We start from the raw sequence: 15,723 nt of genomic DNA, 5'->3' as shown, positions 1-15,723 counted from the left end.
GAAGAGATCTCGGATCCTCAACTCCCATCCTATGTTTCTTTGGATGGGATTTTATTAGCTTGGTTTTGTTAGCCTTTTCCCAAAAGGAGAGCCATTGCCAACTATGACCCAACTCTTACTTGCTTATAATATTTGTAAATTTTTTTATTTTATATTCATTTGTTTACAGACAGGCACCAATCTATAGGGCTCCCTCCAACAAAAGGGCACACCAAATGTAGGTGGCAACAACCCATTTGCCAAGTTCTTGTTACTAAGGAATATGATGCCCTTTTGTTTAATTAGATTGGTAGGCTTTCCTTTTTCCTTGCAAAGGGGAAGTTGCACTGTACCCTTCTAACTTTTTGTTTGTGGTTTCTAATACAATGTATTCTTAAAGAATTTTTATATATTCATATATGCAGAAACCTTACTTTGTTGTTTTCTTCTCCAACATACCTAGTAAAACCAACCAATCATACAAATCATTTTTACCTCTTACATGGGCATTTTAATAGAGCTTAGGGTTAAGTAAAGTTTAGTGTTTTACTTGTAAAGTAAAAGTGAGACTGAGATTCCATTATTCTAAAGCTTAGGTCTTTGAGAATTGTAAGTTCCAAGGCCAACTAATAATGACATGAGAGAAAGCAAGGGACAATCCAGTCCAGTCCTTCGATATAGCATAATATAGTAAAATATTTGCCACACATAGTTCACACTTCACAGAATTTTTATTGTTCATGGATGACCTTACCTCCTCCAGGTAAGCCTTGGTTATACAGGTAGGAAAGATGCGTTCAAATTTGTTGGTCAACTCTCTGAGAATGTAGCTAAAGCAGATCATATAGCCATTAGATTTGATTACTTGGGGATTCTGCAATTTGCTAAAAGAAAATTGCAGAAATTAGTAGATTCAGGACAACTTGGAAACTTAACTAGAAAAATTTTCCTCTTCATATTTATCATTTTCCATTACTGAACTCCAAGCTGACAGAAGTTCAGTTCATATATTGAAGTAAAAAAAACTGCCATAAAATTGCAAGTAATGATTATCATCACTTTCATAAAAGAATTCCCAACACAATGCTGCAAGAAGACTGAATTAATTGATAGTTGGTGTGAGAGTAGCCAGCTGGTGGGAGGAATAAAGACATTGTCAATTTGGCAAGCAGGTATCAATGCCATATTTCGCCGCCAATGTAACAACACGTCTGGCTTGATCGTTTTCACAGTTGCCAGTTGCCACAACAAGAGCAATATCCTTGGACTTGTACCATTGCTGCAATTTCACAATTACCCCCCTGCAGAAGACAGTCAAGTTATCAAAGAGAGAAAGATACCACAGATTAATAACAATGGCCACCGTATGACCCAGATGGGTATTTAAATTTGTATCTCTCCCCATTAATAACCCCCTAAAAAAAAATACGAAGTGTGAAATGAGCTAGATTTTAGCTTCTTGACCAAACAAACCCCATTAATGATCTTGAAGCTCTCCTCCCAAGAATTTTTTTAATAAAAAAGGACAATACAATAAGATAAACAAAAAAAAAAAAATTACTACTATAGTTAAAAAATCATCTAATGAGAGTTGGCAGTGTCAGTTGCTAGCTCATGAAATGGGTATAATTAAAGTTCAAAAAAATATTCCTACATAGAACGAAGCAAGCAAAGGATTGAAGTGAAGTTTGGAGGAAGAGAAGAGGGGTGTTTTGTAATATTTTAACAGTAGCAGTGGCGGTGGTTAATGATCAAAGAGCTCTCTTTTTGATGCAAGCGTGGGTATAAATGCAGGACCTTTGCCGTTACTCTTCCCTTTCATCTCTCTTCTTCAAAATAGACGAATACCACTTCCTTTCCCTCACTCTAAAGTAATAAAACTCTCTACGTTTCTTCTCTGGTTTTGTTTTTTGACTGTTTTTTTAGCAGAGTTGCTCTGTCGCTGAACAAACAGAAAAGAAAAAGTACTAGCTGAAATTCAATAAAGGCTTTAATTTTTGTTTGCGTGGGTGTGTTGAAACCAAAAAAGGAAAGGCCTTGAATGAGAGAGCACGGAGAATACAAAAAAGTAAGCACGGAATCTGAAATGGGTATCTTTCTCTCTCTACTTTTAATTGAGTTTCTCTGTCTTTCTGGGTTCTCTGTAAATTCTGACTAGGGTTTTGAATGAGAAGGGTGGCTTTATTTATTGTACTGAAATCAATGTTCTTTTTTAGATTAATTACTGCTTCTAGTAGGCCTTTTAATTTTTTACAGCTCTTCTTTGAACCTTCTTTTTCTGTTCTGTTGCGTCTTTTTTCTTTTGAAGAACGCTTTTTCCTTCGTGCAAATTTGGGCACTTCCAATTTTCAGTTGGTGCTTTGGAAATGGTAGCTGTTTCACTTTGTGGAGATCTTTGTTACATAATTTCAGTAATGTTTTTGGGGTTCATTAATTGAAGTGGGGTTTTCTTTGATACTTCTTATGAGCAGTTTTTATGGTTTTCTTTTGGGGTGGCTGAATTTAAGCTTTTAGGACTATAACTTTCTTATGCTGTAAGTTTTCAGACCCCTTGTGGACTTAGCTTGAAGCTTTGTCCATAAAGCTATTGTGTTTTAGTTTATGTAAAAGAATTAGATCATTTTCCCATGTGATTTGTTTGCTGTTGTTGTTTTGTTGTTCTTTTCTACCCGTTTCTTTTGCGGTCTTTGATCTTTGGTTGATCATCTTAGAGCAGTTAAGGGTATTTTTAGGTACTGCTCAAATTTTTAAGGCTTAATTTTTGCTCGTCAGCCTGACTTTGAGCTATTGGCTAGGTGTTCAAACAGAATAGTGGAGAAAGGCATAGACTGAGTTACTTCTACTAGTTTTGTTGAAGAGGGATGGATATAGGTGAAAAAGATAAATATGACCTAGAAAAGAGGAATGACAATAACATAAACTACCAGGCACCTGGTATGTCATCAGATTGGCAGTTTGGTGGTGCCAATCTCACAAGTACTCCTATGAGTTTAGTTGCTAGCGATAATCCCTTGGCTATTGGTTCTTCATGTGCCTCTGCTTCAGTGGTAGACTCATTTGGTTCTAACCTTTGGGAGCACTCATCTAATTCACAAAACTTGGGATTTTGTGACATCAGTGTACAAAATGGTGCAAGCTCTTCAAATGCAATGGGAATTGGAAAAGGTGGTCCTACCTCTCTGAGAAGTAGCATTGATAGACTATTTGATATGGATGGGAATTCGTCAAGTTCAATGTTGAAAGGGGGCTTTTTTTTACCGATTTCAACTGGGATTCTACCACAGAGCCTGTCTCAGTTGCCAGCTGATTCAGCTTTCATTGAGCGTGCTGCCAGGTTCTCGAGCCTTAATGGGGGAAATTTTAGTAATATGGTGAACCCTTTTGGTATTCCTGAATCTATGGGCCTGTATTCTAGGGGTGTGGGCTTGATGCCAGGATCAAAAGATGTTTTTGCAATCAGTGAGATGAAATCAGTATCTGGTGTGGAATCTCAGAAAAGTAAGTTGAATGCCACTGAAGCTTCTAGAGATGCTTGTTTGCAAGTTGAAAATAGTGCTACTCTAGAAAGCCCACTAAAGAATGAAAGGAAAAGTGAAAGGCTTGTGCGATCTAATGAAGAAGCAAAACAAGGAACTGGTGGCTCTGGTAATGAGTCTGATGAGACTGAGTTTAGTGGTGGTGCTGGTGATCAAGATGAGCCATCTACATTGGATGGTTCAGGTGGTGAACCTTCAGCTAAGGGTCTTAGTTCGAAGAAAAGAAAAAGGAGTGTAAAGGTAAAAAAAATGTTTGCCAATTGTTTCCCTGATCCATTATAGATTTTTTTTATTTATGGTCTAAGCTTTGATTGCTAATTTTATGGCAGGATGCTGAGGTTGATCAAGCTAAGGGAGGCCAACCACCTGTCGAGGCTGCCAAGGATAGTGCTGAAAATCAACCGAAGGGAGACCAGAACCAAACTACAACGATCAATAAGGCTACGAGCAAACAGGGAAAACAAGGGTCTGAGGCTTCTGATCCACCAAAAGAAGAATACATTCATGTCAGAGCCCGGAGAGGCCAGGCAACAAACAGCCATAGTCTTGCAGAAAGGGTAAATTTTACATGGAAAACTTATTGAAATTTAGAAATATTTAGATCATCTTTGTTGTTTAGATTGGAGTTGATTGGTTATGACTTCAGGTGAGAAGAGAAAAGATCAGTGAAAGGATGAAATTTCTTCAGGACCTTGTACCTGGTTGCAGCAAGGTGAGTCTCCTTGGATGCTATAGCTTATAGAGTACAATCAAATAGACTTCTCAGCAGTATTCACAACAGCTACTGCAGTTCATTTTGTGAGGGTTTATTGGTTCTTGCAGGTTACAGGCAAGGCAGTGATGCTAGATGAAATCATTAATTATGTGCAGTCACTTCAGCGGCAAGTTGAGGTATTGAAGCAGAACTCACAACTTCCCTTTTCAAACCTAGTGGTTCCTTAGTAATCTAGTGTAATTGGTGATGGTGGAATGGTGCATACTTCAATCTTATCTAACTCTGAATGATCTGATAAATAACACAAACTGAAAAGAAAACTAACTTTTGAACCTTGTTCTGTTTTGATGTAAGTATTGTTACAACCTCAGGGCTTATATGGTATTAATCATGATGACCTTGCCTTTGGAAACAGATAATTGATGGATAGAGTCACAGATTGAATCTCTGTAACTCTTGTATGAGATTTTCATACAATAAATTTCACTGATTGGCATATACTGTAGAGAATAACTACCCTTCTTAGGTTTTAATGTGTCACTTGTGAATATTATTATAGATTGATGTAAATATTGTTATAACCTTAGGGCTTATATCATGACCTTGTCTTTGGAAGCTGATAATTGACGGATAGAGTCACTGTTTGAATCTCTATAACTCTTCTATGAAATTTTCATACAATAATTTTCACTGATTTGCATTCATTCTAGAGGCATAACATCTGCTACCCTTCACAAGTTTTAATGTGTCACTTTATTTTTTTCCTTTCTGCAGTTTCTTTCAATGAAACTTTCGACAGTAAACCCAAGGCTGGATTTTAATATAGAAGGGCTTCTGGCAAAAGATGTAAGTTGATCAGCGTAGATTTAGCGATCACTCATGTCTACACGTCTCATCTAATCCATCAAAATACTTCTTTGTTGATAAACAGATTACTCAATCACGAGCTGGTCCTTCATCAACTCTGGGGTTTTCTCCAAATATGTCTGTGGGTTATCCTCCATTACATCCGTCTCAACCTGGACTTGTTCAAGCTGCTTTTCCTGTCGTGGGGAATAATGCTGATGTTATTTGTAGAACTCTCGGTTCCCAGTTCACACCTATGACTGGAAGATTCAAGAAGCCTAATCAGGTTTTCCATTTCTTCATTTTTTATGGTTCAAACTCTATGATTGTGTCTTTGTATTTGTAGCATCAAATGGATAATTCGTCAGCAATCTCTGTGAAACCTTTCCCTCGCATGAAATTGAGCCTTAAGTCTTTTTGTTCTTTTAATATCTTTTTAAAGTGTTACCAATGTGAAAAAAGAAAAAAAATTAACAGGTTAAAGAGAAATTGTTCTGCAACATTGGCTTTAATGCATGATGTGAATGAGGTAAACGATTTATGTGCTTAACTTCATGAGTCTATGAGTATTACCAATGTACCTTTCGTGTGAATACATTTTGGTTCTAGATATTGAATGCATGGAAGGATGAGCTCCACAATGTTGTCCAGATGAATTATGGAACCGGTGCTCCTGCTGACAGCCAAGATGTAAATGGTATTACTTCCTTTCATAAACGCCCTGTGGCCTGTCTCATAGGCCGAATGTCCTCAGATCCGACTAAAATTTATTTAATGCTTTTGCAGGGTCTCTACCATCAGACCATATGAAAGTAGAACTTTGATCCTTCTCTTAAGGGTCTATGGCTCTATGCCAGACAGCTCAAAATGACCCTCTACTTGCTATATATATGCCATCATTCTTGAAGGTAGCCAAGGACATGCACTCTTTCAAAATTAAGTATAAACATATGCTATCACCATTTTCCTACCCGGTTCTTAATGAATAATTGAAGATGCAATTGGCCTGGTTTTAAAGCTAGGAATATCAGTCACATATGACCAAAGCATAGGCTTGCTTAAAGGCTTGAGGTTCCTTAACTGTACAATGGGGCGGTGATTTCATTTTCTCTTGTTTGAGCATTAGATATATTGAGGGAAATGGAATTCCGTTGATCATGGGAATTGTATCACTGTCCTAGTAAGAGGAAAGATGGATTAGAATGTATAGATTGATGATGGAAAGTTTTTGTGATGTAAAAGTTTATGCTTTTTCTATCAGAGTATTAGATGATTTCTTCTGTAATTTACAGATGACAGTGAGGAAGTATTTTGTTCAGTTCAGAGGTGTAAGTTTCATTTGTTTATTATGTTGTCATGTTTGCTGTTCTTTTTCTCAAGAAAGTATTCATCTTCATTCCTCAACATGACATCCATGCATGACCAATTTAGACATCGGAATTTATTTGAAGATTGATTCATTTAAGGAGTAGATTTTCTTTCATAGAAATCTGTAACACTTCAGACCAATCCCCCTGGAAGGCAGGGGGACAAGAAATCATGGAAAGGTGTCTGATAAACAATGTGAGTCTGTTATCCTTTACCTGTCTTGTACTCCTTTATATCACATTGAATGTGACAGAATTGAGATCCTCTCAAGATCTGAGATGCAAATCTATTAAATGATTCCATTTAATAATGGATTGAAAATAGCCCGATGGAATACATTTCAGACAATCGTGACATTTTAATTTTATTTTTACAGATTTTAAGGATCGAGTATGATATATAATTAAAAAGGTAAACTCAAATTTATATAATAATAATGATTTAAATTTAAATTTGTGTCTTTAAAATCCTAACGTTTAGTATATTATATAATTTTATGTATATAATTTTGTGGTTTTACTTGTATTTTGTGTTAAAATTGATACGAAGATAAAATTTTAACGAAAGAGTTTATGATATTTCAATATTATATTGAAAGATTTTGAAAATTTATTATAATATATAAATAAAAAGTTAAATTCAAATTTATGAGATATTTTTTTTATGAAATAAAATTATAAAATTTTTAAATCAAAATGAATAATATCTTATAAATTAAATATGAATCTTCTTGAAGTATACTATCAATTAGATAATAACTATGTATTGTATTCCATTATTTTTTTGGAGAGTGGGAGATGCAGATTTTTTTTAAAAGAGGTTAAATCCAATGTGCTTATATTATGAAAAATGCTAAAGTATTAGGCAATCCAATTATTTAGAAGAAATAAATGTTATTTGTAAGTAATCCAACGGTTTTAGTGACGGTTTTACTGACAATTCATGGCATTTGTAAGTAGTTGGATGGTTTTACTAAAAGATTGGAATTAAAGTGATAGTCAATCCCTAAAGGTTTGAGAGCACTAATTCGTCCATTGGTATTTATCAACATAATTTTGCAAGTATCAGATCAGAATATCTGACACTGTTGTTCAAGTTGTAAGAGTGACAGAGTTTGATGTTGCAAGCCATATAATTCCAGAACTGATTTATTTATGCAGAGGGCGGAGGAGGAGAAGAATTGGAAGACTCAAATTTTCACAAAAATCTTATATCGGTTATGTGTTTCGTGTTTGATATATTGATACAAATTATGACAAATGATAATAAAGAGAAATTTTTTTTTGTATGATGAATCTAACGTAGATAAAACTGTAAACGAACTGAACATGAATGAATGAACATATATTTATATTTATTTATTTATTTGTAAAAATATTCATATTCCATTCGTATTTGTTAAAAAAATTATTTTATTTATTCATGTTTTTTTGTTTAAATAATAAATTATTCATGTTCGGTTTATGTTCGTTCAATTAAATTAAATGAGCTCGTTTGTGAAAATTAAACGAATATGTTCATGAATATATATAAATAAATATATTTATGAACAATAAACAAATCATAATCAAATAAATTTAAACAAATAAATCTTAAACGAATATAAACGAATCGAAACAAATATAAACGAACTTTAAAATAAGATTAAGATAAAAAATAAAAAAATAATTTTATTAATATTATTATAAACGAATAATAAATGAACGAATTTTAAACTAATCGTAAATAAACTTATTTAAAAACATAAATAAATAAATCATTAACTATTCGTATTTAATTTATTTAATAAATAAACGTATTTAAAATTATTTATTAAATTTAATAAATAAACATAAATAAATTAAACTCGAATATTTTCACGAACGACTCATCAAAAATTCTGTTCCCTTACACATAGATGCGGTGTGAAATGTGATAAACCACTTCACTCATTTTTATGGTGACTTGCTAGAAGCTCCTTGATCTTGCTGTTGATTCTGTATCGTATTGAACAAAAGTTGGTTACAAATAATTGGATAAGGATTAGAAAGACCACAATTTGGAATTAGAGAATTCACAATAGTTACCTGCAATCGAGCACAGATCTCTATAACTTCAGCTACAGGAGCACGATCACCAAAATTCCTCTCAATGAATTGGTAAGCAAATCCAGTTCCTCCACGACCAATTATGAAAAGTCCACCCTTAATTTCACCTTCTCCTTTAAAATTTTGCTCTATTCCCATAGCTTTTGCACGTTTATAGTTTGCAATGGCCCGAGGATTGAACACAAATCCTGACAGAAACTTGTCCTTGAGTAATTTCCCACCTCCAAGAGCTTTGAAGAATCCCATAGCCCTGTCAAAAGATTACAACCCCACCCCAATATCGGGGCCAGAACTCTTTTACCTGCATCAGGAAATTTAATATCTGAGGAAAAGAGAGGAGTTTATTAGAGAAAATTTTGAATAAAAGTGTATTAGTCACCTCTGATTCTTAATGCTCATGAAGAACTGCAAACATTTGAACTCCCAGTGTATCAAATATTGGTTTTTTGGCATAGAGCTGATAAGCTTCAGCTCTGCACATGATGCAGCTGTTGTCATGTTGCAACAGACATAAACAGAAAAACTAATCAAGTTCATCCTTTAGATAGTAGAGTTGAAGGGATTGATGAAAATGGTAGGATGCGTAATGTCTAACTTTACCCTGGTCGTCGAAGGCAGAGGAGCACAGCTGGCTTATCCCGCCACAGTTCTGAAGCTTTCATTGGTGGTGCCTTGGATTTCGCCAAACGCTCCATACCAATCTTATATTGAGGAGTTAGATTCTGAACTGATATGTTCTCAATGGCAGAGTATGGTGCAACATTGTCAACCACAGGCTCGAGGCTCAGCTGGTCCTGCAGCAACAATCCCTTTAAAGACATATCCATCTTTGATCCTGAAATCAGCCAGTGATTCTTCCAGTGACCTGTCATTACTTGTGCTGCTCCTGGCGAAGGATTTTGCTATATTTCGCATCTTAGTGGAATCGACAGACGAAAAATTCTTGTAAATGCTGATATTTCTAGATGGTGGACCCGTGATTTTCCATGCAGTTAGTCCATATGGTTTGGGCAGAGGATCTGTGCATGACTTGGTTCTATCTATGAAACGTGCAATGTGTCCCCTCTTCATGCCAAATTGTGAAGACAGATCCTCAGTGCTTACGTTCAGGAGCTCAGGCAGGCATTTCTTGGAAGCCTCCAGCCTATCTCCATATTGCATCAGAGCACGATCATGAAGGTACCTTCTGATTTCCAGAGCATCCTGAAGTAAAATAAAAAGAAAACCATTTGGTTGGTGGGATTAGCTGTTTGAGTAGGTCAAAGATTTTTCTTAGGATGAATGGATAACTAACCTTTTGATGTTGTGTCAAGTTGATTGCATCCATGTCCTCTGAGCTCATCATCTTTAAGGTTGGGACATCATCCCAACCTTCTTCTAATAATTTTGGAAGCAATTCCTTCAGAACCCCATCACCAGCAAATTCTTCTATTGAAAAAGAAGCCATTGTCTTCTGAAACAGGTAATGATTCAGAAGGACAAACTCCTGCTATTTGAACAAGCCTGGATTGAAAAACCTGGTATTATTGGTGTTAGCTCAAGTTAGACCTATAATCTCTGATGTCTACATTATCAATGATGTAGAGATTTGATTTTATCCTATTATTTATTTCAAAAAGCTCCACGTAATTTGTAATTTGGCAGTTTTGGATGTCATTATACGACCGGAAGCATAGTTTAATGCTGAAGAGTTTAACTTTAAACAACTTTGACAATTTTCTATGCCATATTCTAAAAAAATTCATTGGTTGCAGGCATGTCAAGTGGCTTAATGGCATCATCTGATTCTGCAGACAACAGATAGATATATTGGAACTGAGAACATTGCTTGGAGACGGTCAAAAGATGACAACAGAGATTGAAGGAAAACAAAGATTGACTTAAAAAATGAAAGATTACGGGAAGGTAATATCAGGAAGATGGTTTGGACATTGACAAAACGTTTATTATATCAACAACTGCATTTAAGAGACTGCCGGTCAAATCCCGCCCTCCAGAAATCCAAAAATGAGTTTTTGCTGGTTTGGCTCATAAGGTTGATTGTCCTGTACCAAGCATATCTGTCGTCTCTGCCGCAAATAAGATTACAGATTTAGTACAGACAATTTGATAGGGATATGTTTATAAGATGTAAAACATATGGGGTCCAACTTAGAATGACTGATCTTACAGAGGCATATCTTTGACAACATTGGAGTGAAATTGGGGCATCAGTTTACATGGTATAATAAGTAGTTGAGGGATTTGGCATTCTGTTCAAGTGCCTTAAAATATTCTCGGCCATCTGCCTCGTACTGCCATCTCCATGATGAAAAACACTAACCAATGAGGCAGGTAGCAACCTATCCTGTGATATGTCTGAAGCTGACTTATTTCCACCTTTCACTAGGAATTTTTCTATCATCCAAAATGATTTCTGCCACAGGCCTTCTTGTTTGTGCACTTTCACCACATTCAAGATATGTGGAATAGCATTTAATTCACTCAACAAGCTCACACTCTTGTTCACATCAAGCGTGTCATCCAACAAAGTACATATAGCTGCCAATGAAGCTTCAACTACCTCAACATTCTCATGATCCAGGCATGCCAACAACCTTTCAACAGCTTTTGCATCGATCAAACAAAATGTGCTTTCTGAAGAACAAACACCTCTATGAACTGGACATAGTGTTGGTATCTTTCTCCCTTTTGATGAACTGGAAGATAGGAGCTTCGGTAGTTGGAACAATTTCGTAGACTTGGTTTTCTTAATTTGTGGTGGCCGTGATAGATTTATCGACTCTAATGAGAGATTCTCCAGTCCAATTGCTGACAATCTTTGAACTTCATCACAAGATGTCTTCATGAGCAGTTCTGTGAACACCAATGTGAGGTTGTGAGTTCTTGCTAGGGACAATATTTGTGGTTCATACAGTGTAGTTGTGAATCTAACAAGAATGCCTACTAGGCCCTCTAAGTAAACAGTTGCATGCTTGCTGGTTCTTGTTCCACTTCTTTGGACTAGAAAAATTTTCTGAAGGATTGTGGGGACAACATTCTTGTTCAGAAGAGCAAGATTGAGTGTTAGGTTCTGTTGGGGGAGTTTTGCCAGGAATTTTGCTGAAACTGCCTGCTTCTCTGTAATGTGGTTAGTTTCAGTCGGGCTGTCAATTAAATCCTCAGGTTGCCCCCCGGTTTTGCAGAGCCTCTCTGCTAGTGTGTTACCGACATGTGGTGCAAGCGTAATGAGTAGCTTGATTGCTGCTACCCCAAGTTGTTCATGTGGGTTATTGATGAGTTCAATAAGCGTGTAGCTTGCTTCAGTCTCATTCACAACTGAGATAATTGTTTCCATTGAGTTGGGTGAGTTTGTCAGGCATAAAAGAATTCTGATGAGATTGATGTTGAGTTCATCTGGAGTTGAGTTCTTAAGCATGTAGATAATGTTGTAGATAGCATAATCTGAGCTTAACTTGTGGCCATGAGTATTTACTTGGATGCTGTCATGCTCAGCCCCAGCCTCAAGAATATTTGCAAGTATTGCAGCAGCTTCTTTCGTTGAGTTCATTGGCTCATCATACATCCTACGAGTGAACATCTCTTCAGCCATAATTTGGACAATACCAGCTTTGACCAGTATCCCGCCATTTGGAAGGTAAGATGAGATTTGTGCTAGAGCCTTAAATGCTGCCTTTCTGGTAATGGTGTCTCCACTTTGCAACATTTTAACGAGAGTAGGAGAAGCCCTCTCAGCCACATAGGTTTGGCCGTCATTGCCAAGAACGATTTCCCCCAAGTAGCTTGCCATCTCCATCTGCACCTCCGCGAATCCTGTTTATTTAACATGTAATCGTAATACGCATACTTGTCTCTTAGGCTTAGAAACATGTTTGAGTTTTATGATCAGACTTGAATCTATTCTTCAGTTAATCTAACTGCTATTAATGTGTAGTTTTAGAAATAGTTCCCTTGAAATATAGTTATCAAATCAATCATAAAGAAATTTAAACTACCTTCTGTAAGATGATTCAAAAGAGGTTCCAAGAATCCGTACTCTGCCATCTGCTTTATGTTATATGGATATCTCTCCAGGTTCTTTAAAATTTCATCTGCTTTTTGTGAAGCAAAGGAATCAACATCGCGGTTGTATTTGATTCTAATCAGCATCAGAATTGCTCCAGTAGCTGACCCAATTTTTTCACACAAAGCTTGAGATCTTGAAAGCTCATGTAAGAAAAGCAATGATGAATGCTGAACTGGCTGGTGGCTACTTGATAACAACTCAATTAATGTTGATATATCCATTATGTTAGCAATCATTTCCTGCACAAAATATAAACAAAATGGTGCATATAAGTCCAGGATATATCATAGATATTCAGGTTAAGCTCTATATTCATGCTGTAATGATTTTTTGTATTTTGGTTAATATCAGGAAACGGTAGGAATCAAACCTTTCCTTCATCATCTTCAGCCAATTGTCGTAATAGTTCCAAAGTCCCGCATCTAACATCTATGTCTTTGTATCCAAGTAACTTAATAAGCAATGGCAATATTCCAACACTAAGTACTTGAAACTTATTATATCGTTTCCTTTTGCAGATGTGTTGCAGATCTCTTACTGCCTCTAGTATCATACTATCTGAACTAGCCAAAGATAATGCGGCACGGGCAACCTTGATCCTTGTAGCCTCATTCCTATCCTTCCATTCCTCTATTGTGGTCTTTAGAGCAACATTGGTGCTTAAAACTCTGCTTGTTAGCTTCATCCCCGTAGTTGGACAGATTATATCCTCTAGATGATTGAAAGTTTCAAACCACTCCGTTATCGCCTTTCTCTCATAGGTCACTCCATTTTCAATGGTAACTGGATCATCCATAATCTGCTTAGTTAATGGACAGAAGAAAGTATCATACAGAGGTTCCATATAGTGAGCCACATGTGGCAATGTTGTCAAGGATTTGTTTATGTTCTCGTGTTGCCATTGGCTTCTATCACTTGTAATTTTAAGGAAATCAACAACGTGTGGCATACTCAAACTCTCAGAACTTTCTGTAAAGAAAGAGACATCAATATCAACGGAGTAAAGATCTGATTCTATTGGCTCTTGTGACGTTTGAGAACTTTCTATTGGCATTTGTAATTTTTTAGGTTGCTCTGATGCAAAAGAAATTTGTGGTTCAAGCACTTTGGTTTCTAGTACTTGAGGTTGCTTGACTTCAAAGTGGACATTCTGCATTTCATCAGAAAGAGACCGGACTGCAGTTTCTGCATATTCCTGACCCCCAAATGTTGCGGATGGTATCAAGCACAAACATTCACCTATGTCTTTTACCACCCCTTCTAGCTGGGCTATGGTGCTTCTCAGTTCAGTATCTGAGACTGGTTGGTTCTCTTTATCACATTCTCCCACAAGATCCTTTGCCAGGTTGACATTCTGAGAAAGAGATTCTAGAATCTCTTTTGCATTTTTGGGGGTATTCTCCGCATACTTCAACTCCATTATGGCTGGAAAAACTCGATAAAGGTAGCATCCCACTTCAATAAAGTTTTCCTGCTCTACTTCTACATATTCTACTGAGTGTGTGATTGCTGAAATATCTGCCAACAAGGATTCGAAAAGACTAGCAAAGGTAGCGTTGTCTATCTGAAAAAAAAAAATACAATAAAAAAGACAATAAATGGAAAAAAAATGAGATGTTTAATCAATAAAGCTAGGTCAAGCTAAGCCAAGATATGCATAGTCAGGTAACAAGGTCAACATGCATAGTGCAGGATGCTGTCAACTCATTTTCAAACATTGTTCATGACAGGACGAGTTATATTCAGCGGCGTATCCACCCCATGGCCACCACCAAAGAGTAGAAAATAAGAAATTTTAAAGGAAAATTTTCTCCAGGACACCCCAAAAAAAATCATGGAACCGCAACTGGGTATATGCTACAAATTGATGAAGTAGAACCAATCTTCCAAATTTAAACATCCATGCAGTCCTTTGTCGTACTGAATCTATAGTCTCAAATATAAGCAAGTCTGCTGGACAGGTTGAAATAAGATAAATACTGCATATAATCGTTTATTTATCTAAAATCTGAATTGCAAATGCATGGGATGCTTGAGAACTTCACCTTGGAGTCCTTGATACTTCACAGAAAGCATTCTCATAAATTGGAAAGGTTTAGTAAGTCTTCTTTAAAGCAAAAGTTTTAATGGAAGCATGGATCTTGAGCCCTAGATTTCCACTTAAGAAAGGCTTGTTGAGAGCATTAATGATCAAATTATCCCAGGGTTCAACAATTAAACTAGAAAAAAGAAAGAGCAAGATTTTGAAAAGCTCATACCGGCATCCAACCAGAGCTCCAACCTCCAAGGATCCTCTTGGAAATGAACAATTTGCAGAACCTGAAAGCTTTTGAGCTAAAAAAGTTTTAAGCATTGAATCAGTCTCTTCTCCGAGGTTGTTCTAGCATATATATGCCTATCATGTTACCATCCTGAAAGTGACCAATTGATCCGACTAATCGTGCTTTAATTTCTTGTCACCAAAAGTCAAAAGCTGGATATGAATTTTGATGAAACTTTTGTTTGAGAAAGGAAACAAATGTTATAAAGACAGAAAGAACACAAGACTGTGTCAGCTGCGTGTCTTGACATTGGCGTAGAACAATTTAACTCCAAAGGATAACCTCCAATAGCTAGCGTTTGCATGATGCATACCAACAAACTGCTGCTGGATGTTATTTATTATTTTATGGAAAAATTAATTTTACAGAAAGAAGCATCTATCAACTATTGAATTAAATGTATTAATGTGAAAATATTTATTTAATAGTATTATTATTGTTTATGTTAAAATTTGTCTTCAATAAGATTTAATGATTTTTAATATTTTTGTTTTCAATAATTAGTAGTTTTCTTTTTTTTTATTATTTAAATAATCAAAATTTAAATTCTAATTAGTAATTAAAATTTTAATTTTTTATCGATAAATCATGATTTCCGATATTATTATGAGTAAATATTTTAGGTTAGATTGTTTCAATGTTGATACCTTGCCCTATAGAAGAGGTTAACTTGTGATTGTGGGATGAAATGAAACATGGGTTAATTTAATTAAATTGAGAAAATGGTCCAATTTTTTATTGGCATGTGGGCCTTGAGTTTGAAGTGATCTGCTTGAAATTAATTAAAAAAATAATATAAGGAGTG

The 15,723-nt window shown here is 35.8% G+C and overlaps 2 protein-coding genes, 1 long non-coding RNA gene and 1 pseudogene across 12 annotated transcripts; 1 reads left to right on the top strand and 3 right to left on the bottom strand.

Annotated features, from left to right (window-relative positions):
- Window positions 1-910: 910 nt before the first annotated feature.
- Window positions 911-1,916, bottom strand: LOC149518671 (uncharacterized). Its single transcript, XR_016342070.1, has 2 exons — window positions 1,777-1,916; window positions 911-1,280 (listed from the first exon to the last, which is right to left on the bottom strand). It is a non-coding gene; the product is annotated as an uncharacterized LOC149518671 (long non-coding RNA).
- LOC111282903 (transcription factor bHLH49-like) lies at window positions 1,198-6,425 on the top strand. Of its 6 annotated transcripts, none has more exons than XM_022871190.2 (9): window positions 1,198-2,069; window positions 2,787-3,755; window positions 3,845-4,072; window positions 4,162-4,227; window positions 4,338-4,406; window positions 5,005-5,076; window positions 5,162-5,362; window positions 5,686-5,773; window positions 5,863-6,425. In XM_022871190.2, the coding sequence occupies exons 2-9, from the start codon at window positions 2,841-2,843 to the stop codon at window positions 5,898-5,900; spliced, it is 1,677 nt and encodes a 558-aa protein (XP_022726925.2). In that variant the 5' UTR covers window positions 1,198-2,069; window positions 2,787-2,840; the 3' UTR covers window positions 5,901-6,425. The 6 variants fall into 6 exon arrangements, 5 of the variants coding, with proteins under 5 accessions (XP_022726925.2, XP_022726923.2, XP_022726924.2 ...); XR_016342069.1 differs by having other exon boundaries at window positions 1,287-2,047; window positions 2,775-3,755; window positions 5,162-5,605; window positions 5,863-5,908; XM_022871188.2 differs by having other exon boundaries at window positions 1,287-2,047; window positions 2,775-3,755.
- A 1,870-nt stretch (window positions 6,426-8,295) lies between these two features.
- On the bottom strand, window positions 8,296-10,156 carry LOC149518670 (uncharacterized; annotated as a pseudogene). Its single transcript, XR_016342068.1, has 5 exons — window positions 9,826-10,156; window positions 9,132-9,734; window positions 8,911-9,019; window positions 8,511-8,832; window positions 8,296-8,420 (listed from the first exon to the last, which is right to left on the bottom strand). The product of XR_016342068.1 is annotated as an uncharacterized LOC149518670 (transcript).
- A 139-nt stretch (window positions 10,157-10,295) lies between these two features.
- Window positions 10,296-15,156, bottom strand: LOC111281864 (putative U-box domain-containing protein 42). Of its 4 annotated transcripts, none has more exons than XM_022869609.2 (5): window positions 14,856-15,156; window positions 12,968-14,161; window positions 12,527-12,836; window positions 10,702-12,344; window positions 10,296-10,600 (listed from the first exon to the last, which is right to left on the bottom strand). In XM_022869609.2, the coding sequence occupies exons 1-4, from the start codon at window positions 14,859-14,861 to the stop codon at window positions 10,747-10,749; spliced, it is 3,108 nt and encodes a 1,035-aa protein (XP_022725344.2). In that variant the 5' UTR covers window positions 14,862-15,156; the 3' UTR covers window positions 10,296-10,600; window positions 10,702-10,746. The 4 variants fall into 4 exon arrangements, with proteins under 4 accessions (XP_022725344.2, XP_089616678.1, XP_089616677.1 ...); XM_089760552.1 differs by having other exon boundaries at window positions 12,968-14,157; XM_089760551.1 differs by lacking the exon at window positions 10,296-10,600 and having other exon boundaries at window positions 10,623-12,344.
- Window positions 15,157-15,723: the final 567 nt, after the last annotated feature.

The sequence above is a fragment of the Durio zibethinus genome, chromosome 5, assembly GCF_047325235.1.
Source record: "Durio zibethinus cultivar Kanyao isolate XHJ-2024 chromosome 5, ASM4732523v1, whole genome shotgun sequence".
NCBI classification, from domain to species: Eukaryota; Viridiplantae; Streptophyta; class Magnoliopsida; order Malvales; family Malvaceae; genus Durio; species Durio zibethinus.
Note: the sequence above shows the minus strand (reverse complement) of the source record. Positions and strands in the feature narration are given on the sequence as shown.

Coding starts and splice junctions, on each gene's coding strand:
- LOC111281864 (XM_022869609.2), bottom strand. Junction 12,837..12,967: donor CTGAAGATGATGAAGGAAAG/GTTTGATTCCTA, acceptor TATTTTGTGCAG/GAAATGATTGCTAACATAAT. Junction 12,345..12,526: donor TTTGAATCATCTTACAGAAG/GTAGTTTAAATT, acceptor TTAAATAAACAG/GATTCGCGGAGGTGCAGATG.
- LOC111282903 (XM_022871190.2), top strand. CDS start 2,841: ATGGATATAGGTGAAAAAGATAAATATGACCTAGAAAAGAGGAATGAC. Junction 3,756..3,844: donor AAAGAAAAAGGAGTGTAAAG/GTAAAAAAAATG, acceptor ATTTTATGGCAG/GATGCTGAGGTTGATCAAGC. Junction 4,228..4,337: donor TTGTACCTGGTTGCAGCAAG/GTGAGTCTCCTT, acceptor TGGTTCTTGCAG/GTTACAGGCAAGGCAGTGAT.